Here is a 27,657-nt window from a genome sequence, read left to right on the forward strand (position 1 = left end):
AATTGATTCTTGGTTGGAATCCAAACACTTTTGATTTCTGTAATATCATATTCCAAGCCCTATGAGCCCTTAAAATGGATGCTGCTAAGTCCTGTATAATCTGGATTGCAGCACTACGATATTTGAATTGTTTTGGTCTGGCTTCTTGTAATATTTTCTCTTTGACTTGGGAGTTCTGAAATTTGTCTATAATATTCCTGGGGGTTATTTTTTTTTAATCTTTTTCAGGATTTCCTGATCGATGGATTCCTTCAATTTCTATTTTTTCCCCCTCTGCTTCTAGGATACAGGGCAATTTTCCTGTAGAAATTCCTTAAAAATGAAGTCAAGGTTCTTTTCCTGGTCATGGCTTTCAGTAGAGCAATAATTTTTAAATTGCTTCTCCTGGATTTGTTTCCCCAGATCAGTTGTTTTTTCAATGAGATGTTTCATGCTTTCTTCTAGTTTTTCATTCTTTTGATATTGTTTTATTATTTCTTGATTCCTCACAAAGTCATCAGCCTCCCTTAGCACCATTCTAAATTTGAATGAGTTGCTTTCTTCAGAGAGCTTTCTTATCTCCTTTTCCATCTGGCCAATTTTGCTTTTTAAGGTATTCTCCTCAGTAACTTTTTGGACTGTTTTTTTCCATTTGACCTAAATGGGTTTTTTAACATGTTTTCTTCAGCATTTTTTTTGCTATCTCTTTGACTAAGCTACTGACTTGGTTTCATGTTTTTCCTGGTCTCTCTCATTTCTCTTGCCAGTTTTTTTCTCTTTCTCCCTTACTTGATTTTCAAAATCTTTTTTGAGCTCTTCCATAGCCTAAACCCAACTCCTGTTTTTCTTGGAGACTTTGGATACAGAAGCTTGGATTTTGTCGTCTTCTGAGTATGTGTTTTGATCTTCCATGGGATCAAATTGTCTATGATAATTGTCTGTGATCTATCATAGACAATCTATCATAGTTGTCTATGATCAAGTTCCTTTTTTTCTGTTTACTCATTTCTCCAGCCTGTGCTCTGGTTTGGGGGGGTGCTTCTTGAGTTTTGTGTTGGGAGAATAGAAAAGTAGAGGTAGAATGAACTAAGATATTTCACATAAGGACCTCAATTCTTCCAGTGATTTATGAGAGGCTCTGACTGCTCTCCTGGCCTGTGCTCTGGTCTGTAGATGACTACAAGCACTCCCCTCTGCCCTAGAGCTGTGAGGAGGTTCCCTTCTCTATGGTAACGGGGGAGCCCCAGACTGAAAAGAGGCTCCCTTGCTGGTTGAGTCTGCAGACTTGTTTCTGTTTCTTGGGGCTGGGCCAAGGACTATGGCTACACTGAGAAACACACTCACCTGTGCTCTGTGCCCACTCTAGCAGAGGTTTCCCACTGGTCTTCCAAGTTCTACTTGGTGATCCCTGGGCTGGGGATCTCACAAACTGGTGCCCCCAGGGACCAAGGGGTCCCACGAGCTATTCCTGGAAGGCTGGAGCTCATTCTCTCCAGTATGGCCCAACCTTGGCTGCACTGCCATACCTTCTGATCAGGTGAAACAGAGCCTTTTCATGGATCTTCAAGTTACTTTGGACTGGAGAATTGTTTCATTGGGTTTTCTGTGCATTCTGCCTCTCTAAAATTTGGTTAGTGTCATAATTTTAAGCTTTTTGAAATATTTTGGAAGAAAGCTTCTGATAGATCCTGCCCTCATGCCACCATCTTGACTCTGCCAGTAATTACTGTTCTAACAGCCTCTTATGACAATTAGTAACACTGTGTTGTTCTTTGGTGAATTGAGCTCTAAATCTACAAACAGAGCCTCAATATGTTTATTTTCCCAGAGTCTCTCGTACATTTTTCATTTTCCTTTTTTATCATCTTTAGCACTCTGATGAAGGTGAAATGAAATCTCAGAATTGCAATTTTAGAGGTTTAGTTTCAAATTGCTTTTCAGATTGACTAGACCAGATCACTGATCTACAACAATGCACTTATGTATTGACCCTCTCAATCATAATTTTCCTTTTTTTCTCTTCATTCCTAAATTTAAAAAAATCATTGAATTGCTTTAATTTTACAATTTAATTTAATATTCCTTTTATTAATGATTTGGAGCTTCTTCCTCCCAATTAATAGTTTTGGTTTCTTCCCTTTGGAACTACCTGTCTGTATCTTTGGACCTTTTGTGTATTGGGAAGAGCCTGTGAATTTATAAGAAGTTCTTTGCAGAGTTCTACTTTTTAAGAAGTCTTTGGTTATGTTTTTGTTTGATTTGCCTCCATTAAACCTGTAAAGAATTAAGTTTTTGTACGGAGTATACATGCAACCATCTTGTTGCATTTAATAAAAACATTATTTTTTTTAATTAAAGATATTGTATGAGTTTTACAATTTTCCCCCAATCTTGCTTCCCTCTCCCACCCCCACCCCACAGATAGCACTCCCTCAGTCTTTACTTTGTTTCCATGTTTTACCTTGATCCAATTTGGGTGTGATTAGAGAGAAATCATATCCTTAAAGAGAACAGAATTCTCAGAGGTAACAAGATCAGACAGTAAGATATCTGTTTTTTTTTTCCAAATTAAAGGGAATAGTCCTTGTATTTTGTTCAAACTCCACAGCTCCTTATCTGGATACAGATGGTACTCTCCTTTGCAGACAGCCCAAAATTGTTCCCAATTGTTGCACTGATGGAATGAGCAAGTCCTTCAAGGTTGAACATCACTCCCATGTTGCTGTTAGGGTGTACAGTGTTTTTCTGGTTCTGCTCATCTCACTCAGCATCAGTTCATGCAAATCCCTCCAGGTTTCCCTGAAATCTCGTCCCTCCTGGTTTCTAATAGAACAATAGTGTTCCATGACATATATATACCACAGTTTGCCAAGCCATTCCCCAATTGAAGGACATTTACTGGATTTCCAATTGTTTGCCACCACAAACAGGGCTGCTATAAATATTTTTGTACAAGTAATGTTTTTACCCTTTTTCTTCATCTCTTCAGGGTATAGACCCAGTAGTGGTATTGCTGGGTCAAAGGGTATGCACATTTTTGTTGCCCTTTGGGCATAGTTCCAAATAGCTCTCCAGAAGGGTTGGATGAGTTCACAGCTCCACCAACAGTGTAATAGTGTCCCAGATTTCCCACAACCCTTCCAACAATGATCATTATCCTTCCTGGTCATGCTGGCCAATCTGAGAGGTGTGAGGTGGTACCTCAGAGAAGCTTTAATTTGCATTTCTCTAATAATTAATGATTTAGGATATTTTTCCATATGGCTATGGATTACTTTGATCTCCTCATCTGTAAATTGCCTTTGCATATCCTTTGACCATTTGTCAATTGGGGAATGGCATTTTGTTTTAAAAATATGTCTCAGTTCTCTGTATATTTTAGAAATGAGTCCTTTGTCAGAATCATTAGTTGTAAAGATTGTTTCCCAATTTACTACTTTTCTTTTGATCTTGATTACATTGGTTTTATCTGTGCAAAAGCTTTTTAATTTAATGTAATCGAAATCCTCTAATTGGTTTTTAGTGATACTCTCCAACTCTTCCCTAGTCATAAACTGTTCCCCTTTCCATAGATCTTACAGGTAGACTAGTCCTTGATCTTCTAATTTGCTTATAGTATTGTTTTTTATGTCTATGTCCTGTGACCATTTGGATCTTATCTCGTTAAAGGGTGTGAGGTGTTGGTCTAATTTAAGTTTCTTCCATGCTAACTTCCAATTATCCCAGCAGTTTTTATCGAAGAGGGAGTTTTTATCCCAATGGCCAGACTCTTTGGGTTTATCAAACAGCAGATTACTATAATCCTCTCCTGCTTTTACACCTAGTCTATTCCACTGGTCCACCGCTCTATTTCTTAGCCAATACCAAACAGTTTTGATGACTGATGCTTTAAAATATAATTTTAGATCGGGTAGTGCTAAGCCACCTTCGTTTGCACTTTTTTTTCATTAAGCTCCTGGCAGTTCTTGACTTTTTATTTCTCCATATGAATTTACTTACAATTTTTTTCTAACTCATTAAAGTAATTTTTTTGGAATTTTGATTGGTAGGGCACTAAACAGATAGTTCAGTTTTGGTAGAATTGTCATTTTTACTATATTAGCTCTCCCTATCCATGAGCAGTTGATACAAATATCCCTAACCCAGTTATTTAAATCTGATTTAATTTGTGTGAGAAGTGTTTTATAATTGTTTTCAAAATAATTCTGAGTCTGACTTGGCAAATAGACTCCCAAATATTTTACACTGTCTGAGGTTACTTTGAATGGGATTGCTCTTTCTAGCTCTTCCTGCTGTTTCTTGCTAGACATATATAGAAAAGTTGAGGATTTATGAGGGTTTATTTTATAACCTGCAACTTTGCTAAAATTGCTAATTGTTTCCAGTAGTTTTTTAGATGATTTCTTGGGATTCTCTAGGTAGACCATCATGTCATCTGTGAAGAGTGAGAGTTTTGTCTCTTCCTTCCCAATTCTAATTCCTTCAATTTCTTTTTCTTCTCTAATTGCTGATGCTAACATTTCTAATACAATATTGAATAGTAGTGGTGATAATGGGCATCCTTGTTTCACCCCTGATCTTATTGGGAATGCCTCTAGCTTCTCCCCATTGAATATAATGCTTGTTGATGGTTTCAGATAGATACTGCTAATTATTTTAAGGAACAGTCCATTTATTCCTAAACTCTCTAGAGTTTTTAATTAGGAATGGATGCTGTATTTTGTCAAAAGCTTTTTTCAGCATCTATTGATATGATCATATGATTTCTGATAGGTTTGCTGTTGATATAATTGAGTATACTAACAGTTTTCCTAATATTGAACCATCCCTGCATTCCTGGAATAAATCCTACTTGATCATAATGTATTATCCTAGTGATGACTTGTTGTAGTCGTTTTGCTAAGATTTTATTTAGGATTTTTGCATCTATATTCATCAGGGAAATAGGTCTATAATTTTCTTTCTCTGTTTTAACTCTTCCTGGTTTAGGTAACAGTACCATATTGGTTTCATAGAAAGAGTTAAGCAGAGTTCCATCTTTCCCTGTTTTTCCAAAGAGTTTATATAGGATTGGAACCAATTGTTCCTTAAATGTTTGGCAGAATTCACTTGTGAATCCATCTGGCCCTGGAGATTTTTTTTTAGGGAGTTCAATAATGGCTTGTTGAATTTCTTTTTCTGAGATAGGGTTGTTTAGGTATTTATTCTCTTCTTCATTTACCCTGGGCAGCTTATATTTTTGTAAATATTCATCCATTTCACTTAGATTATCAAATTTATTGGCATAGAGTTGGGCAAAATAATTTCGAATTATTATTTTAATTTCCTCATTGGTGGTGAGTTCACCTTTTTCATTGATAATACTAGCAATTTGGTTTTCTTTCTTTTTTTAATCACATTGATCAGAGGTTTATCAATTTTATTGGTTTTTTTCATAATACCAACTTTTGGTTTTGTTTATTAATTCAATAGTTTTTTTGCTTTTGATTTTATTAATTTCTCCTTTAATTTTTGGTATTTGATTGGGGATTTTTGATTTGTTGTTTCTCTAATTTTTTTAGTTGCCTGTTTAAGTTCATTGATTTCCTCTTTCTACAATTTATGCATATAAGCATTTAGAGCTATAATATATCCCCTGAGAGTTGCTTTGAATGAATCACATAGGTTTTGGTATGTTGTTTCATCATTATTATTATCTAGGATAAAATGGTTAATTCTTTCTGTAATTTGGTTTTTGGTCCAATCATTTTTTAAAATGAGGTTATTCAGTTTCCAATTTGTTCTGGGTCTATATCTCCTTGGCCCAGTATTGCATATGACTTTTATTGCATTGTGATCTGAGAAGGATGTATTCACTATTTCTGCCTTTCTGCAGTTGATCATTAGGTTTTTATGTCCTAGTACATGGTCAATTTTTTCCATGTACTGCAGAGAAAAAAGTATATTCCTTTCTATGCCCATTCAGTTTCCTCCATAAGTCCTCCGATTCCATGATATCAGGGCAGTTTTCCATCACTAGATCCTATAATATTAAGTCCAGGCTTTTTTTTCCTCTTCAATGTTTTCAGGAAGTCCTATAATTTTCAGGTTGCCCCTCGATCTATTCTCGAGGTCAGTGGTTTTGTTGATGAGGTATTTTACATTTGCTTCTATTTTTTCTATTTTTTGATTTTGTTTAACTAACTCTTGCTGTCTCATGGAGTCATTAGTTGCTCTTTTGCAACTCCTTTTCCAATTGGTCAATTCTACTTTTGAAAGAGCTTTCCATTTGACCAATTAAGATTTTGAGAGAATTAATTTCTTTTTGCATTTGCTCGTTTGAGGATCTGAGAGAATTATTCTCATTTTGTAATTGTCCAATTGATGATCTGAGAGATTTTTTCTCCTTTTGTGTTTGTCCAATTGTACTTTCTAAGGTATTAATTGTCTCTCCCAAATTTTTAAGCTCCTTCCTTATTTCTTCAAGGAAGTCTTTCTGTGCTGGAGACCAGATTGTATTCTCCTCAGAGGTTCCAGGTGTCTCTGAGTTGGGGTCTTTCCCTTCCAGGAATTTTTCTATGGATCCACCTTTCCCCTGACCCTTCTTCTGCTAAGACCTTGAGTGGGGGGGGCGCTGGTTCACCTGGGCTTGAGATCGCTGAAGGCTTTACTGGGTGCAGTTTCTCTGGCTGGCCAGTAGGAGGTGCTGGTTGCCCTCTCTAGAGTGTCTGTGACCTTGGTTGAGAGGCATTCTCCCTGTGCACCAAGGCAGGAGTTGGAACTATTGAATTCTTTTGCCTTCAATCAATGGTGGGCTTTTACCCTGGCCTGAGGTGATTCCTCAGCTGGGCTGCTTCTTCTGCTCACACACCTGGGCCTGAGGCAGAAGTAATTTGCCTTTGTTTGAGGAGAGGCCTCTGTGCAATGAAGGGGTGCCCTCAGAATTTCTCAGACTGAGAAGCCTAGGGATGGTGTCTGCCGTTCTCCTGCTCCAGAACTCTTCCCCCAGCCTGGTCCCCAAGCTCCAGGGGGAGAGCACCAACACCAGCGCCTCTGCTTCCCCGCGGACCCAAGCCCCTTTCGTCCAGCCCCACCACTGATCCAGCAGGACCAGCTCTTGGGCCCTCAGACTCCTGGTTCCAATTCAGCTGTTAATCTGGCTGATCCCAGACTGCGACTCCCTCGGAGCCCAGACTCACCTGCTGGTACTCAGCCAAGGCTGCTGTGGGAGACAAATCCTGAGGTAGATCTTCCTCTCCTGGCTTTTCTTTCTGGGTTTCCTGGTTTGGCTTTCTTTTAAGAGGTTTGTTTCATGTGATAGATGGGGAAGAGATCAGGAGACTTTAGAACTGTGCCTGTCTTCTCTCTGCCATCTTGGCCGGAAGTCCTCAGATTTAATAAAAACATTATTAAGAATATTTAAAGTCAGGGCAGAGCCAAGATGGTGGAGTGAAGGCAGCATTTCCCAGGAACTCCTTCCCCCCAAAATTCCAAAAGCCAACAAATTATAACTCTAGCCAAAATTTAGAAGGGCAGAACCCACAGAAAGACTGAGTGATACATTTTCCCTGTCCAAGATAACTTAGAAGTTCTGTGGGTAAGGTATGTTTCACCAGGATCACGGTTGTAAAAAAAAAGCCACAGCACAGCCCAGTCTGGCCCAGAGATCACGCAACAGCTCGAAGGGGTGGTGAGAGAACTGTGCTACACCAGAATGAATGTGGAGTGAGGAGCACGGGCTGGCTGCAGAATTTGCAGCAAAAATCTAGAGGAAACATCCTGCACCCCCAGAGATGGTAAGGGAAGTCTGCAGAGATTTCTCTGCTTTCCCTTAGGGTAGGATTCTGCTGCTAGCCTCCACTCCAGATCCAGGTTGCAGTTTGGGCTTCCATCCTAAGTAGCCAAGCTGGATCCCCCCCTTATAGCTCCAGGGCAGAGCAAAGTGTGGCAGGGCATCTACATATCAAAGCACAGGCAAGAGAGCATAAGACCTTGGAGGAATAAGGGTTCCAGTGGGGTGTCCCCCCCCAAAAAAAACCCCCAAAGCCTTGGAAGTGCTGTCTTGGGCTAAGGAAACGAGTAAACAACAGAAAAAGAAGAATCTTATCATAGAGAATTACTTTACTTACCATAGAGAATTACCCATGGAAGAGCAAAACACATATTCAGATGATGACAAAAATCAAAGATTCTGCATCCAAAACCTCCAGGAGAAATAGAAAATAGACTCAGACTATGGATGAGCTCAAAAAAGACTTTTAAAAGCGATTAAGGGAGATGGAGGAAAAATTGGGAGGAGAAATGAGAATGATGCAGAAAAACATGAAAACCAAATCAACAGCTTGGTGAAAGATATATGAAAAAAATACTGAAGAAAATAATATTAAAAACCAGTTTAGGCTTAATGGAAAAAGAAAAAAAAGCAAATGAGGAGAAGAAGGCCTTAAAAAGCAGAACTGGCCAATTGGGAAAGGAGATAAAAAAATCTCTGAAGAAAATAACTCCTCCAAATGCGGAATGGAACTAAAGGAAGCTGATGACTTTTCAAGAAATCAAGAAGAAATAAAACTCTTCCCAAAAGAGCCAAAAATTAGAAGAAAATGTGAAATATCTCATGGGAAAAGCAACCTACCTCAAAAACAGATCCAGAAGACATAATTTAAAAATTATTGGGCTATCTAAAAACCACAATCAGGAGAAGAGCCTAGACTTCATTTTTCAAGAAATAATATGACAAAATTGCCCTGAGATCCTAGAAGCAAAGGATAAAAATAGAAATTGAGGGAATTCACTAGTCACCTCTTGAAGGAGATCCCAAAAGAAAAACTTCCAGGAATATTATAGCCAAATTCCAAAACTCCTAAATCAAAGAGACAATTCTAAAAGCTGCCAGAAACAAACAGTTCAGCTACCGAGGCTCCATAATCAGGATTATACAGGATCTGGCAGTATCTACATTAAGGGCTCAGAGGAATTGGAATATGATATTCTGGAAGGCAAAAGATCTTGGTTTATAACCGAGAATCAACTACCCAGAACATCCTCTTTCAGGGGAAAAGATGAACTTTCAATGAAACAGGGGGCTTCCAAACTTTCCTATTGAAACAACCAGAGCTGAACGGAAAGTTTGATCTCCGAGTACAGGACTCTGACGAACCATAGAGGGAGTGGAAGAGAGGGACTAATTATGAGGAATTTAATGATATTGAACTGTTTGTATTCCTGCACGGGAAGAAGATATTGATAACTCATATGCACTTTCTCATTTAGAAGGAGCATATATAGGCAGGCCATAGGGAGGGGTAAAATATAATGGTATAATGTAGTAAAAAGATGGAATCAATGGGTGTTAAAGAAAAGTACTGGGAGGAAGAGAGGGGAGAGGAAGAAGAAGCTAAGAAATTTCACATAAGAGTCAAGAAAAAGCTTTTTTAATGGAGTAGAAAGGGGGAAGACGAGGGGGATTGAGTGAACCTTCATTCCCATCAGAAATGGCTCAGAGAGGAAATAACATACACACTTAATAGGATAAGGAAATCTATCTTACCTAGAGAAAAATGAGAAGAAAGGGATGGAATAAGGGGGGAATGGGAGGGAGGGAAGGGGGGGAATAGGTGATAGAAGAGAGGGAAGATGGAAGGAGAGGGTACTCAGATACAGCACACTTTGGGATAGGACCAGGATGAAGGAGAGAGAGAATAGAATAAATGATAGTGGGGAGGAATAGAGTGGTGGTACAGCTAGTAATAGCAACTGTGGGAAAAATATTGAAGCAACTTCTCTGGTGGGTTTATGATAAAGAAAGCAACTCACCCCAGAGACAGAGCCATTGGAATCTGAACACAGACTGAAATACATCTCTCTCTCTCTCTCTCTCTCTCTCTCTCTCTCTCTCTCTCTCTCTCTCTCTCTCTCTCTGTTCCTGAGGTTTCTCATCTACTTGGGGGCGGAAGGGGGTTTTTGTTTACCCTTTTTTTAAAGTATATGTTTACTGTTATAACACATTCATTTTTGATCAGTGTATAGCACGGAAACAATGTAAGACTATCAGACAGCCTTCTGTGGGGGGGTAAACTGTAAAATGATAGGTAGATAATACAATTGTATATAATTGGAAAACAAATAAAATGTTAAGAATGTGGAAAAAAGAAATGAAAAGAATATTTAGAGTCATCTGCAGTGGTTCATCTCAGGTTTTCTATGTATTTGGTACTTTGAAATTTGCATGTTGACAGATTGTTTCTGTAAAGTTTCCATTAAACATCTTTGCAGTTTAAAGGGCTGATTTTTTTATTTGTTGAACTGTGGTGGTCTAAAACTTAAGATTTGGTATGATAGTGATCCATAGCTACTCTAGAGTTAATAGCTATGAAACAGATTGGTCACACACCTGAGGAATGAAAATTCCACCTTGTTACTCACATATGTGATTATCTAGCACTGTGTAAAGTTGATTTTTCTCTTGTTTTATTTATGATCATCACATTTGTCCAATTATATGCAAAGGTAGTTTTTCAAGGGGTGGCTAGGTGGCACAGTGGATAGAGCACCGTCCCTGGAGTCAGGAATACCTGAGTTCAAATCCGGCCTCAGACACTTGGGCAAGCCACTTAACCCTATTGCCTTGCAAAAACATTAAAAAAATTAAATTTAATTTAAAAAAGGTAGTTTTCAAAATTCATCCATTTGCAAGTTTATGAGTTCCACATTTTTCTTCCATTTTCTCTTCTCTTCCCCCTCCCCATGGTGGCAAGTAGTCTTTTAAAAATTATACATGTATTTCTGTCTCTGCAACTTGGACTGTCTCACGCCCTCGCTCCTTGCTCCCCATTTGATCTCCCGCCTCTCTTTCTCCTCTCCGGTTAGTCAAAGTGATTAAGGTCTTAATGTCCAGGCCCAGCCAAGGAAATATCCAGAAACTCATGAATCCATCCAACTGGCTTTTTAGTATTAAACTGTTCACTTAAAAAAAAAGTTATACATATATAATTGTGTTTAACATATTTCCATAATAGTCATGTTGTGAAAGAAGAATTAGAACTAAGGGAGGAAAAAAAATCATGATTAAGAAAGAAAAAACATAAAAGAGGTTTTAAAAAAATGAATATAGAATGCTTTGCTCTCCAGTCAGACTTCAGACTCCATTGTTTTTTCCTCTGGATGTGGATGACATCTTCCAAAACACATCTCTCATGATTGTCTTGGATCACTGAGAAGAGCTGCATATATCATAATTGTAGTTAATGTGTGCAGTGTTCTCCTGGTTCTGTTCACTTGACTCATCAGTTCATTCAAGTCTTTCCATGCTTCTCTAAAGTACTGCTGCTCATGATTTATTATAAAGTACAGCCACTCATGATCTATTACAGAACAATAGTACTCTATAACATTCATATACCATAAGTTGTTCAGCCCAATTAATGGGTATCCCCTCAATTTCCAATTCTCTTCCCCCTACAAAAAGAGCTGCTATAAATATTTTTGAACATGAGGGACTTTTCCCCATTTTTTTAATGACCTCTTTGTAATTCTGACCTAGTAGAGGTATTGCTGGATCAAAGGCTACGCACAGTTTTATTGCCCTTTGGGCATAGTTTCAAAATTCTCTCCAGAATAGTTGACTTACTTCACAACTCCATCACTAGTATATTAGTGTCCAATTTTGCTACATCTTCTCCATCATTGATCATTTTGCTTTTTTGGTCATCTTAGCCAATCTGATAGATATGTGGTCAGAGTTGTTTTAATTTCTCTAATCAATAATAATTTGAAACATTTTTTCATATATTTATAAATAGATTTAATTTATTCATATGATCATCACTTTAGAAAAAAGCTTTCTGAAGATTGAGTAGCTGTATATTATAACTATAGAACCACACTTTAAATGTCTTTATGGTTTAAAATATTTTACTTTTTGAATATGTTCTCTTCCACTCCCACCCCCCAATTCCCAGGTATCCTTTATAATAGGGAGTAGAAATGAAAAAGGGGAAAAAAGGCAGTTTAACAAAACTAACCAATGTAATAATAAGCAAGTATATACAGTATTCAACATCCATAGTTCTCCCTTGACCCTCCTCAGCAAAGGAATGTAACTTTATTCATCTCACCTTTGGAGAGAGTATGAAAGAAGCATGTATAATTAAACAGGATTGGATTTTATTTTTTTGGTTTTGTCCTCTAATGAATTCTGATGTCCTGTGATGAAATATATATACATATATATGTGTGTGTGTGTGTTTATCATACTTCTTTTTTTGGTTTAGTATTTGATTTTGCCCCAATTACATGTGAAAACAATTTTCAACATTCATTTTTAAAACTTTGAGTTCCAAATTCTCTCCCTTTCTTCCTTCCCATCTGCTCTCATTGAAAAAAGCAAGCAATTTGATCTGCTATACCTGTGTGGTCATGCAAAGCATTTTTCCATATTAGTCACGTTGTGAAAGAAGCACAGACAAAAAAAACTCATGAAAAATAAAGTATAAAACGTATGCTTCAATCTGTATTCAGACACTCACTTCTTTCTCTGGGGATGGATAACATTTTTCATCACGAGTCCTTCAGAGAGAATAACTAAGTCATTCACAACTGATCATCTTACAGTATTGTTGTTACTTTGTACACAGTGTATTTCGCTTTGAATCAGCTCATCATGTAAGTCATTCCAGGTTTTCCTGAGAGCATCCCTGCTCATCCTTTCTTAGAGCAAAATAATATTCACAATAATATTCCACATTTTTTCCAGCTGTTCCTCAATGGTCATTCCCTCAAATTTCTTCTTTGTCATAAGAAAAGAGCTTCTATCAGTACTTTTATACATATAAGTTCTTTTCCTTTCTTTTTATTTATTTTTTTGATATTTTTGTAGATACAGACCTAGTAATGCTATTGCCAGATCAAAGGGTATTTCTGATTTTATAGCCATTTGAGCATAGTTCCAAATTGCTCTACAGAATAAGTAAATCAGGTCATGACTCCATCAGCAATGCATTAATGTCTCATTTTTCTCACATTCCCTCCAAAATTTGTCATTTTCCTTTTCAGTCTTGTTAACCAGTCTAATAGGTTACTCATGAGGTCATACCTAAGAATTGTTTATGTAATGCATTTCTCCAATCAGTAGTGTTATAGAGCATTTTTTCCATGATTATAGATATCTTTGATTACTTCATTTGAAGTCTATTCCTATCTTTTGATCATTAATCAATTGTGAAATTCCTCTTATTTTAATAAATTTTAATCAGTTCTCTGTGTTAGAGAACTGAGGCATTTATCAGAGAAACTTATTCAAAATGTTTCAGTTATGATTACTAACTATACTTCCTCCATTCTATTTGCCCCTGTTTATTCTGTTCTCTCTCCTTTTATCTTATCCCTTCTCAAGTGTTTTACTTTTGATTACTGCCTACTCCAATCTGCCCTTCAAACACATCTCCCTGCTCCTTCCCTCATCCTTGTTCTCCTTCCCTCCTACCTTCCTGTGGGGCAGGACACATTTTTATACCCGATTGAGTGTACATTATTCCCTCTTTGAAGCAGTTTCAATGAAAGTAAGGTCTATTTGCTCCCTCTCACCCCACATCTCCCCTCCCCATTTCCCCTCCACTGTAAATTTTTTTTCTTGTCTCTTTCATGTGAGATAATTTTGCCCATTCTACTACCTGTCTCTTTATCCTGGTGTATTCTTCTTTTTTTTTTTAGATAGCATCTTTTCATATTCATCTCTTAACCCATACCTTCTGTCTATATTCCTTCTAATTTCCCCTGATGATGAGATCGTTCTTTTGAGTTTTACAATTTTCCCCCCAATCCTACTTCTCTCCCCCTACCCCCCCCCACAGAAAGAAATTTGTCAATCTTCATGTTGTTTCCATATTGTACATTGATCCAAATTGAGTATGATGAAAGAAATCATATCCCTAAAAAAGCAACATAAAGTATAAGAGATAACAAGATCAGACAATAAGATATCAGGTTTTTTTTTTCTAAATTAAAGGGAATAATTCTTGAACTTTGTTCAAAGTCCACGGTTCTTTATCTGGATACAGATGGTATTCTCCATTGCAGACAGCCCCAAATTCTCCCTGATTGTTGCACTGATGAAATAAGTGTGTCCATCAAGGTTAATCATCACCATCATGTTGCTGTTAGGGTATACAGTGTTTTTTTGGTTCTGCTCATTTCACTCAGCATCAATTCATGCAAATCCCTCCAGGCTTCCCTGAATTGCCATCCCTCTTGGTTTCTAATAGAACAATAGTGTTCCATGACATACATATACCACAGTTTGCTAAACCATTCCCCAATTGAAGGACATTTACTTGATTTCCAATTCTTTGCCACCACAAACAGGGCTGCTATAAATATTTTTGTCCAAGTGATGTTTTTACCCTTTCTCATCATCTCTTCAGGGTATAGATCCAGTAGTGGTATTGCTGAATCAAAGGGTATGTACATTTTTGTTGTCCTTTGGGCATAGTTCCAGATTGCTCTCCAGAAAGGTTGGATGAGCTCACAGCTCCACCAACAATGTAATAGTGTCCCAGATTTCCCACAACCTTCCAACAATGATCATTATCCTTTCTGGTCATATTGGCCAGTCTGAGAGGTGTGAGGTGGTACTTCAGAGAAGCTTTAATTTGCATTTCTCTAATAATGATTTGGAGCAATTTTTCATATGACTATGGATTTCTTTGATCTCCTCATCTATAAATTGCCTTTGACCATTTGTCATCTGGGGAATGACTTTTTTTTAAAAAAAAACATAACTCAGTTCTCTGTACATTTTAGAAATTAGTCCTTTGTCAGAAACAGTTGTGAACATTGTTTCTCAGTTTACTACTTTTCTTTTGATCTTGGTTACAGTGATTTTATCTATGAAAAAGCTTTTTAATTTAATGTAATCAAAATCATCTAGTTGGTTTTTAGTGATGTTCTCCATCTCTTCCTTAGTCATTAACTGCTTCCCTTTCCATAAAACTGAGAGATAAACTAGTCCTTGATCTTCTGATTTGCTTATAGTATTGTTTTTTTATGTCTAAATCCTGTATCCATTTGGATCTTATTTTGGAATAGGGTGTGAGGTATTGGTCTAATCTAAGTTTCTTCCATACTAACTTCCAATTTTCCCAACAGTTTTTATCAAAGAGAGAGTTTTTATCCCAGTAGCTGGACTCTTTGGGTTTATCAAACAGCAGATTACTATAATCATTTCTTGCTATTGCACCTGATCTATTCCACTGGTCTACCACTCTATTTCTTAGCCATACCAGACAGTTTTGATGACTGATGCTTTATAGTATAATTTTAGATTAGGTAAGTCTAAGCCCCCTTCTTTTGCACTTTTTTTTCATTAAATCCCTGGAAACTTGTGACTTTTTATTTCTCCATATGAATTTACTTACAACTTTTTCTAACTCATTAAAGTAATTTTTTGGAATTTTGATTGGTAGGGCACTAAACAGGTAGTTTAGTTTTGGTAGAATTTTCATTTTTATTCTATTAGCTCTACCTATCCATGAGTAGTTGATATTTGCCCAGTTATTTAAATCTAATTTAATTTGTGTGTGAAGTGTTTTATAATTGTTTTTCAAAAAGGTTCTGAGTTTGCCTTGGCAAATAGACTCCCATGTATTTTATGTTGTCTGAGATTATTTGCATGGGATTTCTATTTCTAGCTCTTCCTCCTGTATCTTGCTAGTCATGTATAGAAAGGTTGGGGATTTACGAGGATTTATTTTATATCGTGTAACTTTGCTAAAATTGCCAATTGTTTCCAGTAGTTTTTTGGATGATTTCTTGGGATTCTCTAGGTATATCATCATGTCATCTGCAAAGAGTGAAGGTTTTGTCTCTTCCTCCCCAATTCTAATTCCTTCAATTTCTTTTTCTTCTCTCATTACTGAAGCTAACATTTCTAATACGAAATTGAATAGTAATGGTGATAATGGGCACCTTGTTTCACCCCTGATCTTATTGGGAATGACTCTAGCCTCTCCCCATTGAATAGAATGCTTGTTGATGGTTTCAGATAGATACTGCTAATTATTCTAAGATACTGCTAATTATTCTATCCTACACTCATAATGAGATAGTTCTTAAGAATTACAGTCTTCAGGGGCAGTGGATAAAGCACTGGCCCTGGAGTCAGGAGTACCTGGGTTCAAATCCAGTCTCAGACACTTAATAATTACCTAAAAACAAACAAACAAACAAACAAACAAACAGAATTAAGTCTTCTTCCTATGTAAGAATGCAAACAATTTAACTTTAAGTACCTTAAGATTTTTCTTTCTTATTTATCTTTTTTATGGTTCTTGTATTTGAAAGTCACATTTTCTGTTTAGCTCTGGTCTTTTTATCAGGAATACTTGAAAGACCTCTTTCATTGAATATTCCATTTTTCCCCCTCCTAAAGTATATTCAGTTTTGCTGAGTACATGATTCTTGAATTACAATTGTAGTTCCTTTGTCCTCTGGAAAATCATAAACCTAGCCCTCTGATCCATAAATATAAAAGTTGCTAAATCTTAGGTTATTCTTGTTATGGTTCCACAATATTTGAAATGCTTCTTTCTATTTATTTACATTATTTTCTCCTTGATCAGGGAGCTCTGCAGTTTGGCATAATATTCTTAGGAGTTTTATTGTGGGGTCTCTTTCAGGAGGTGATTTATGGATTCTTTCAATTTCTACTTACCCTTTGGTTCTAGAATATCAGAACAAATTTACTTGATAATTTCTTGAAAGATAATATTGAAGGGGTGGCTAGGTGGCGCAGTGGATAAAGCACCATCCCTGGAGTCAGGAGTACCTGGGTTCAAATCTGGTCTCAGACACTTAATAATTACCTAGCTGTGTGGCCTTGGGCAAGCCACTTAACCCCATTTGCCTTGCAAAAACCTAAAAAAAAAAATAAAGTTGTTAAAAGTAAGAAATCCATCATTCAGAGGTTTGAATGTATATTCATAATGTTAGAATTTTTTAGTAATAAAGCTAAACTATAGGTCCTTTTCTTTTTTAACCATGAGGAACTTCTATCATTCCTAGTTGAATTAGGAATCTGGGAGGTGCTGATTTGGGAGTTTAGGTAGAGGAAATATAGATTAGAGAGATAAAGATTCCCTCTTTTAGTGGCCCTCCTACCTTCATTTTTGTCCCCAAATCTACTCCTTTCATAAGACTTTAGGTGTCCCACTCTAAAATGGGTAGAGAGGAATGGAACCTTTGCCTAATTCCCAGGCCAGGAACAAATAGACAGACACAGGTACCTCACTAGGTTTGTTCACTCACCTTGAATTCATATTCCCCTGACCACTTTTCCAGCATCTCAGACATTCACTGGGAAAGTGAATTTTCATTTTTTTTAAATCTACATTTAACTCAGTCTCTGTTGCAATCCAAAGGTTTCTGTTTCCTACTGTGGTGTTGAAAGAACTCTGACTTAGCATGAACCTCTCTGGATGGTCCTTTTCAACCATTTTATTAGATTCGCTGTCACTCTGGGTTGTACTTGAAATTGGAAACTAATACCCTAAAAGTTGTCAAAGAAAACTTTTTGGGGGTGATCTATTTATTTGTAGAAAAAAACTGAATGACTGTTTTTCCTCATTCCAGTTTTTCCTCCTCTTTTAAAGGTATTTTTTTCACCTCCCATAAGAAGAGTTTATTTTGCTCATCTCATCTCATACAGATTTTTAAATAAAGATCCTATTTTAAGCACAATTGAAGCAGACATTTGAAACATTTTAATTTGGAAACATAAAATGAAAACATGTGATAAAGGGCAGCAAGATAAGAATGGAGCCCAGCATCTGGAATTAGAAGACCTGGGTTTTTTTGTTTGTTTGTTTTTTTAGGTTTTTGCAAGGCAAATGGGGTTAAGTGGCTTGCCCAAGGCCACACAGCTAGGTAATTATTAAGTGTCTGAGTTGGGAATTGAAATCAAGCCCTCCTTACTCCAGGGTCAGTGCACTATTCATTGCACCACTTACCTGCCCCAATCCTTTGTTCTTTAATCAGACAAATTATATTGAATGAAAATCTGTTCATCAAGGAGATTGGATTCTTTAGTATTTTATTCTGTATATCATAGAATTGACAGGGATTACTTCTTTTATTACTTCTCTTCCTAACTCCTTCAATAACCTAGAAAAGTGAAGAGTGTCCATTCACTATTGTGTTTAGTGACTGAATAAAAGAACTTCTGAGATCCTCTAGGTATTCAGGCAGAATTTTACTTAATAGTTAAGATAGCTGCCTGCTTTTTTCTTAGTTCAGTAGAGGTAGATATTCCATAGCTTCTTGTGAAGTAACTTACAAAGAGGAAATTAGATAGGGGAAACTTTAGGAAAAGTATCTTCTGTTTTAAAAGATTTTTATTAGGGAAAGTTAGAAACAACAGGTAGACACCATTCCATGTTTTTTAAAAGTATTGAAATATCTCAAGGGAGAAAAATAAATACATTGTAAAGTTTCTCTGTGGTTGAAATTATGGAAAGATAACTAAGAATTACATGGGAGGAAACGTCACAATTGAATTATAGTCTTCATAGATTTAAGGGTCTGCCCACATTTGTGATATCATGGGTTCCATGAAATTTCCAAATATCAACTCTCATTTCCCTTTAAATTTAGGCTTCTGTTTTTATATTTTTATAAATCTGTATGTAAGAAATGTTAAAAGCTTGGTTTTGTAAGTTTTACATCATTTTTTGAAATTATTGTTCTTGAACTTCCAAAAGTCATAGTTTTAAATTCTATTTGCTATTGATTATTGGCTAAAATGTGAATTCAGGGTGAGAAGCAAAATTTCTAACTTTGAGTAAAATGGCTTTTCTTTGTTTTTATTGTTTGTTGGCCAGGACTTTGTCTCACTATATCAGGACTTTGAAAACTTTTACACAAGGAACCTCTACATGCGAATTCGGGATAACTGGAACCGACCAATCTGCAGTGTGCCTGGAGCCAAGGTGGACATAATGGAAAGACATTCCCATGATTATAATTGGTCATTCAAGTGAGTATATACTATGAATAATTTCCCAGATAATAACTTTATAATGAAAAACTAAATTTAGACTTAATTTTGGAGACATTTGATAATGAGTTGAATGAAGGTTTTGGATTTTTTGGTAAGCTTAATTCCCACCATAAACCTATAGGTCTCAGTGAAAATTATATAAAAAAACTGATTGAGTTTTTGAAATTCTTTTCTGACATTATACATTTAAGTTACATTTAATTTTTTGTAGTTAGAACCTTAATCAACAATGTAAAATATATGTTGTGTTGCTATGGCATCATTAAGTTTAGCTTTCACACAAAACCAACATTATGCTTCTTACAATCAAATGTCTGATTAAAGAGTTATAATAAGAATATATGGAAATGTTCCCCCAAAAAGAAAAAAAAGTCTGAAAAATGTAATTCACATAGTATTTTAACTTAAGGTCTTTAAAGTTTGCGTATGGTATAGGAAAATTATTTACAGACTGTGAGCTGTAGCTTTTTTTTTTTTCACTTTGTCATGTGTCTTCACATCTGATGAACAGAAACTGTCAGAATCATAGAATCTTGGAGTTGAAAAGAACTTCACAAGTCTAGTTCAATTTACATTTGACATTAATGAAAAGTGGTCATACAGCTACTGCTTGAAGACACAAAGGGATAGAAAATTCATTACCTACTGAGGGAAGCAGGTCTATTTAAAAACATTTTTAATTATTAATGCATTTTTCCAATATGAATCTAAATCTTTCTTTACAGTTTTTATCCACTGTTGCCAGTTATCTTCTCTCATGCCAAGCTGATCAATTCTGATCCCTTTTCCACATACCTGCCTCCATTACTTGAGCTGCCATAGCCACTTGTCCAAGCCAATATGCTCAGTTCTAAATTCTTTTCTTGATTAACTAGTTAACTAAAGCAAATAATGAGATTCAGAGTAGGATTTAGGTTCAAAAGGAGTATTCCTTTTAAAGTGTAAGACTTGGCTTTGTTTTTTTTTTTTTACTAGTCTTGGGCAATTTCTTTATTCACTAGTATATTTATTTTAAAATTTTTCTTTTTCTTTTGACCTGTGGGTTTCATTGACCATGTATTACTAAAACACAGGTACACAGGAAAAATAATTAAAGATGTTATCAACATGGGTTCCTACAACTATCTTGGATTTGCAAAGAACACTGGGATGTGCAAAGAAGCCGCAGCCAAAGTCCTGGAGGAGTATGGAGTTGGAGTATGTAGCACTAGGCAGGAGATTGGTAAGATAAGCCTCAGGATTACATTTGCACAACTAATGTTTTGACGTTTTTATTGATTAAGGAACTGATTATCTAAATTGTAACTATAAACTTCACAGTCAAAACATTAAAACTATATATTTTATCATTTGAAATTTCAACCATTTTTCATAACAGATTATAGAAGGATTTGGATTTGGATTTGGAGTCAAAGGGTCCAAGTTATTATTCAACAGTCTTATTTTTAGGAATCCATCTTTTTATCTTAATAATATTTCATTTTTTTCCAATTACATGTAGAGATAGTTTTCTTCCCTCCCCTCCCCTCCCCCCCTTCTGCAAGGCAATGGGGTTAAGTAGCTTGCCCAAGGCCACATGGCTAGGTAATTATTAAATATCTGAGGCTGGATTTGAACTCAGGTACTCCTGACTCCAGGGCCAGTGCTCTATCCATTGTGCCACCTAGCCGCCCCCTAGAGATAGTTTTCAATGTTCGTTTTTGAAAAATTTTCTCCCTCCTTTCCCTATCCACCTTCTCAAGACAGCAAGCAGTGTAATATAATTTATGTTTACACAATCATATTAAACATGTTTTCATATTAGAACAGATTTTTTTTAAATTAAGTATTTGTTACATACTGGGTTCTATAATATAATATTAATAATGCTTTTTTTCCTGTCATGACATTGGGTAAGCCATTTAATACCTTTTCAAAGTCATTTGCACTGTTTGTAAAATTAAAAAAATTTGGACTAAATGAGCTCTAAGATCATAAAAAAAATCATATGAAATAAAATGAAATTTTAGTATGGACTATGAATTTTAGCAAACTTCTTTCTAAGGGTCCTTTGCTTGAATATCAGAAAGTTCTCCAATGATAGAAAAGATAACATTATACAAAGATGGACTCTTTAGAGATGAAATTTAGTTTTTATTTCAGAGATAGATTAAAAAAATTGGTTGTCATGAATGTTAGAGGATAACTTTATCCTACTTTGGTGTTATAGTATCATTAATAAGATGTTATATTCAAATCGCATAATTTCTATTGGTTTACCATCATTGACTAGTGCCACTACCAAAACTCTTTTCTCCTTGTAACCCTTAGCCTCATGTGACTCTTTCAGTTAATTTTAAAAATTTTGATAACATCTGTTTTTCATATTAAAATATTTTGTTATTGTATTCTGTAGGATCATATTCTGTTAATGATAGCTGTAAAATTATCACAGTCATAACTGTGTAAACAATATTCCCACCAAAATAAAGCACTTAATTCCTTCACTAAAGTAGATTCCAGTGAAAGGCAACTTGAGCTAAAAGGTCAGGCATGATATATTGCTCTTGGACCTTGGACGGCCTTTTGTGGGGAGTGGGGGAAGTTACTCTAAAGATTCTTGGATTTTCTGCCTAATGGTATTAAAACAGAAAGATCTCAAAATTTATTGTTCAGTTCACAATGTTATTTGTCATAATTGTGTGTAAAGAAGCATTATTTAGTAGCCACATATAGCAGATATTATGTCCAATTAACTGTCAATTATGTGCTCCCACAGTATTTTACTTTTCAAATTATGAAAGTTTAAGTGCTCTGCTTTTTAAAATGTTATCATTATATATATAATTCCTTACATAAAAAGTTATACCTTATTTGAATTCAAACTAGAAGCAATTCTTATATTTGGAAAGTTTGGGTTTTTGAAACTAGTTTTCATATTGTATATAGGAAACCTGGATAAGCATGAAGAGCTAGAGAAGTTAGTGGCCAGATTTTTGGGAGTGGAAGCAGCCATGGCATATGGAATGGGTTTTGCAACCAATTCAATGAATATCCCTGCTATTGTTGGCAAGGTAAGATGATAAATCATTTGTTATAGACTGTCATCATTTTCTCTTTGATTTTGCTGAAAAGGTAAAACAAAACAAGTTTGATTATAGATTTCAGTTTTGGCTATGATTTTCATATATATCAACCAAATCTATATTCAGTGGTTGTCAGGTTTCAAATGAGAATAAGCCATGGCAAATTTGGTCACTTTGAGTGAACCTATGATCCTTTATTGCCTTAAGATTTCAAACTTTACTTCTATCTTCCTTTTTTTGCAGGAAAATTTTATTTCAGTTCTTGATTTCTAACAAAAATAATTTAAGGGAACTTTTCATTTTTTGTATAAGGTTCTTAACAAAAGTACTATTCTGTTGTCTTCATCATTGCATTACAATGACCCTGGGTTTCACTATGCCAGCTGGCTTTAGCAAAAATTATCAGTCAGATTAATATATGTGTGCATGAACTTTTTGACACAGTTTATGTTTATTGTGCTTCAACCAACCTAACCAATTATGGAATTTGTTACCAGAATGTTGCTTGCCATTTAAGTTTGTTTTTTTTTAACCAAGTCATATGTGAGATAGACAAAAATACAAAAGGAACCTTGGTCCAATACAGTTTGCTATAAAGAGGAGGCTAATGGGACTTTGTCTACAAGCACTAATTTAAGCATTATTTCTAATATATTCCTTGTCTGGTGACTGAGTTAACATGGAAGAACTGAACTGCATGTATATTGGCATTCTTACTGTAAATGAAACCAGGAGAATAAAACCTTGCAAATAAATGAAAGCATAACTTGTTGTTTTCCTCAGAAAAGTCAATGCAGGGGCAGCATGGTTTAGCAGCTCAAGCCTAGGACTTGAAATCAGGAAGACTAGACTTCAAATCTAGCCTCTGACATTTACTGATTGTGTGATCCCAAGCAAAGTCATTTAACTTCTCTTTGCCTTTCTTTCTTTCTCTATAAAATCAGAGATTTGAACTTACTGGTCTCAGAAATCCTTTCCAGATCTAAAAGTATGATCCTATGTTACTGTGATTAAATGAATTTACTAAGTTGGTGTCCAACAAGAAATATGACTTTAGGGTACTTGGGTTTCATTACTCAGGAGTACTATCAAAGAGACCCACATCAGGATTGTTATTTGTGCCAACATCCATTGTACAATAAAGAAGCAGTGTAGTATCTGATAGATTGATTTTGGAGCTAGTAGATCTGGATTCAAATCCTGTCTTTTCCACTTATTTTTAAAAATATATTTTAACATCATTTTCATTTCCCAACATATCCTTTCATTCGAAAACAAGCAGTTTAGGAAAACTAAGTCAACAAACATATTGACCTAATAATGCATGTAACATTCCACATTCATAGTCCCATAATGAAAGGAGGAAGTCTTGTTTTCTTAGCTTTTCTTTATGACCAAACTTTGTGATTATTGACAGAGAATGAAGTTTTGTTTCTGTGTCCTTTCATTGTTATTGCCTTTCAAAAATTGTAGTCATATGTATTATTTTCCTTGTTCTGCTAGTTTCACTTAATGGAAATTCATATAAATCTTTACATGCTTCTCTGAATTCTTCATAGTCATTTCTTAAGTTCTCTTAAGTTAATTTATTTAACCATTCTCCAGCATTTGCTTTATTTCCCGTTCTTTTTACTATTAAAAAGTGCTTCTGGTGTTAACTAATAGCAAGTTTCTGGTACCAGTGAGACTCTCTGATCCTCAGTTTCCTCATCTGCAAGACGGGGGACTTGGAATAATTACTCTCTTAAATTTCCTCACAACTTTAAAATCATTTGATTATAATTAGAGAAATTCTGTAAAGAATCTGATAAGATTCTTTAAACTAAGTCATCATATATTGTAATACTTTGTGATTTCAATTTTAAAAATATGGGCATAGGGAATGGAAGTGAAAACTTCTGGAAAATATAGTTAAGTGAATTCTCTAGTACATTATTCTAATAAACCAAAGTTATTATAGACCAATAAGCTTTTCATTTTTCTATCTGAGGAAAAACAGTGCAGTAGAGCTTGTTTTCTATACTTGTTGCATTTAGTGGAATCACAAGAAGTTTCTCAGAAAGAAATTGAATATATGGCCCTGAATTAGGAATTGAAATAATTGTTGAAATGGAGTATCATAAAATAAGCCTAGTTATTTAGATGACTTGAGATGTATTATGCTATCATCAGACTTTGTCATTATTTGAGAAAAGGAATGCCTCCACACCCATTATCATGAAGAAATTTCTTTTCCAATGGGATAATTGAAATGTATTTGGATCACATATTCTCTTGTTATGATATGTGAAGGCTAGATTCACTTACTCATCTGAGCTAGAAAAATTTTATACTAAAGGAGAGCAAAAAAGACTTAGGATCTGGGCGGCTAGGTGGCACAGTGGGGGTGCAGTGAATAAAGCACCTGCCCTGGAGTCAGGAGTACCTGGGTTCAAATCCTGTCTCAGACACTTAGCAATTACCTAGCTGTGTGGCCTTGGGCAAACCACTTAACTCCATTTGCCTTGCAAAAACCTTAAAAAAAAAAAAAGACTTAAGATCAAGAAATGAAAGAGGCTAAGATAGAAACCTTTTTAGGTACAAAGTATAAGTATTCTCAGCTGAATTTTCACATTAGGAAAATTCTAGAGGTGATGAAATTGACTTTCTTAAGAGGCGAGAAAACTACAGTTGCTGGTTATTTTAGAATAGGCCACCTGTGTGCAATCAGAAAAGGTAAGCATAAATAATAAATTAATATGATTCAGTTGAAAAGAAAGAATATCTGATTGTTTAAATTGTAATATGATGAAAACTGCAACTATTAAAAATAATAGGTAGAAAAAAAATTAAGACATTGCCTATTTCCATTTAAAAAGACTTTTTTTTGATACTTTTTGTTTTGACTTCAGATACATATTTGAATACACTCTTTTCTCCTCCTAGGGAGCCCATTCCTTAAAACAAAGAGTAAAACGAGGGGAAAAATCAGTTCAACAAGACTTACCAACATATTGAAAAAAGGTCACAAAGCCTTTTTATATGTCTTTTGCAAAGAATTTGAGGAGGGACCTTTTGATATCTCAAAGTTGTGGTCAAAATTATTAAAACTTCATAGTTTTCTTTCAATTTTGTTATTCTTTCTATTTTGAAATATCATGATCACAATTTATATTATTTCCCTTATTTTCTCCTCATTCTTAGAAGCTTAATGAATATAAAATTGTCCGTACTAGGAGTTCAAAAGAAATTTCCTTAACCAAGAAACAGTCTTGTTTCTTTACTCTAAAAATTTTTTTTTTTAGATTTTTTAAGGCAATGGGGTTAAGTGGCTTGCCCAAGGTCACACAGCTAGGTAATTGCTAAGTGTCTGAGGTCAGATTTGAACCCAGGTACTCCTGACTCCAGGGCCGGTGCTCTATTCACTGCTCCACCTAGCTGCCCCTTACTCTAAAAATTTTTTAAGTTTTTATTTTATATTTCAGATTCTCTCTTTCCCCATACCCAATCAGATGGGGAAAAATAAAGTACTTATAAATAAGTATAAAGTATTCACACGAATTCAAGCAAAACATATTTCCTTATTAGTCATGTTGGGGAAAAAAGGAAGAAAAATAAAGTGAAAAAAAATGCTTCAGTCTGCACTGAGTTAATCAGTCCATTACCTCTCCTGTCTAGAGGTGGATAGCATTTTTCATCATGAGTCCTTTGAAACTGTTGATCATGATTGTGTTGATTTAGAGGTGTGAAATCTTTCACAGACAATTATCATTACAATATCACTATTACTGTGTATGATGTTCTTCTGGTTCTGTTCACTGCCTTTTGCATCAGCTTATATATGTCTACTCAGGTTTTTCTGAAATCATTCCCTTTATCATTTTTTTGATCATAGTAGCATCTTATCCCAGTCATATGCCATAATTTGTTCAGCTGCTCCCTCAATGATGGGTAATCGCTCAATTTACAATTCTTTGCTACCACATGAGTCCTTTTTATTTCATTTCCTTGGGGTCTAGACTTAGTAGCAATATTGCTGGCCCATGGGCATAGTTCCAAAATGATCTCCAAAATAGTTGGACCAGTTTCCCCAACATTATATTAGAGTATTTATTTTCTAATATTCTTTCAGAATTTGTCATTTTCTTTTCTGTTTTCTTAGCCTTGATGGGTATGAGATGGTATCTTAGAGTTGCTTTAATTTTCATTTATCTAATTATTAGTGATTCATTGCATTTTTTTCCTTTGACTATTTATAACCTTGATTTCTTCTTCTGAAAAAAATTTCTTTTGGTTTTTTTTTTGTAAGGCAAACAGGGTTAAGTGGTTTGCCCAAGGCCACACAGCTAGGTAATTATTAAGTGTCTGAGACCAGATTTGAACCCAGGTACTCCTGACTCCAGGGCTGGTGCTTTATCCACTGCACCACCTAGCTGCCCCTTCTTCTTCTGAAAATTGTGCTCTTATCTTTTGACCATTTATCAGTTGGAGAATGACTAACCGTCTTCTTTCTCATTTTTTTTTAATGCTTCAATCTGTGTTAGACACCACCAGTTCTCTCTTTGGAGATCCTGCTTATCATTTCTTATAGCAGAGTAGCATTCCATCACAATCACATACCACAGCTTGTTCAGCTATTCCCCAGCTGATGGTAATCCCCTCAATTTCCATTGCCATCAGAAAAGAGTTACTGTAAATTTCATTATACCTCTAGGTTCTTTTCCATCCCATTTTTCATCTCTTCAGACTTAGTAGTGCCACTGCTAGGTCAAAGGGTATGTATGGTTTTATAGTCTTTTGGGCATAGTTCCAAATTGTTCTACAGAATTGTAGAATTTATATAATCCTGATTGTGGCTCCATGATAATTGAATTGTTTCTTTCTGGCTGCTTGCAATATTTTCTCCTTAACTTGGAAGCTCTGAAATTTGGTTATAATATTTCTGGGAGTTTTTATTTTGGGATCTCTTTCAGCAGGTGATCAGTAGATTCTTTTAATTTCTATTATACCCTCTACTTCTAGAATATCAGAGCAGTTTTCTTTGATAATTTCTGGGAAGATAATGTCTAGGCTCTTTTTTTGATTATTGCTTTCAGATAGTCCAATAATTTTAAAATTATCTCTTCTGGTTCTCTTTTCCAGGTCAATTGTTTTTTCAATGAGGTATTTCACATTTTTCTTCTAGATTTTTGTTCTTTTGTTTTCGTTTTATTGTTTCTTGATTTCTCATAAGGTCTTCAACTTTCCTTTGCTTAATCTGTATTTTAAGGAATAATTTTCTTTTTATTTCAAGTATGATTTTGGTTTATTTTATATTATTACAATAATTTTATTAGAGTAAACACACACCCCCCCCCCCCAAAGAAGATGAGAAACCTCAAGAATAGTGAGAGAGAGAAAAAAATTCTATGTTCAGATTCCAGTGGCTCTGTCTCTGGGGTGAGTTGCCTTCTTTATCATAAGTCCACCAGAGAAGTTTCTTCAATATTTTTCCCACTCTATTCCTCCCCACTCTTATTTATTTATTCTGTTCTCTCTCTCTCTCTCTCTCTCTCTCTCTCTCTCTCTCTCTCTCTCTCTCTGCAAGGCAATGGGGTTAAGTGGCTT

The 27,657-nt window shown here is 35.5% G+C and overlaps 1 protein-coding gene across 2 annotated transcripts in view; it reads left to right on the plus strand.

Moving 5' to 3' along the window:
• The window catches only part of SPTLC2 (serine palmitoyltransferase long chain base subunit 2), a 233,632-nt gene that overhangs the window by 91,069 nt on the left and 114,906 nt on the right, over positions 1–27,657 (plus strand). For both annotated transcript variants that reach the window (XM_074235631.1, XM_074235630.1), the window contains exons 3-5: positions 18,828–18,982; positions 20,080–20,228; positions 21,935–22,059. In XM_074235631.1, coding sequence (XP_074091732.1) covers positions 18,828–18,982; positions 20,080–20,228; positions 21,935–22,059 — 429 coding nt within the window. The remainder of the gene's footprint in view (positions 1–18,827; positions 18,983–20,079; positions 20,229–21,934; positions 22,060–27,657) is intronic.

Source organism: Macrotis lagotis, chromosome 4 (assembly GCF_037893015.1).
Source record: "Macrotis lagotis isolate mMagLag1 chromosome 4, bilby.v1.9.chrom.fasta, whole genome shotgun sequence".
In the NCBI taxonomy this organism is placed as follows: Eukaryota; Metazoa; Chordata; class Mammalia; order Peramelemorphia; family Peramelidae; genus Macrotis; species Macrotis lagotis.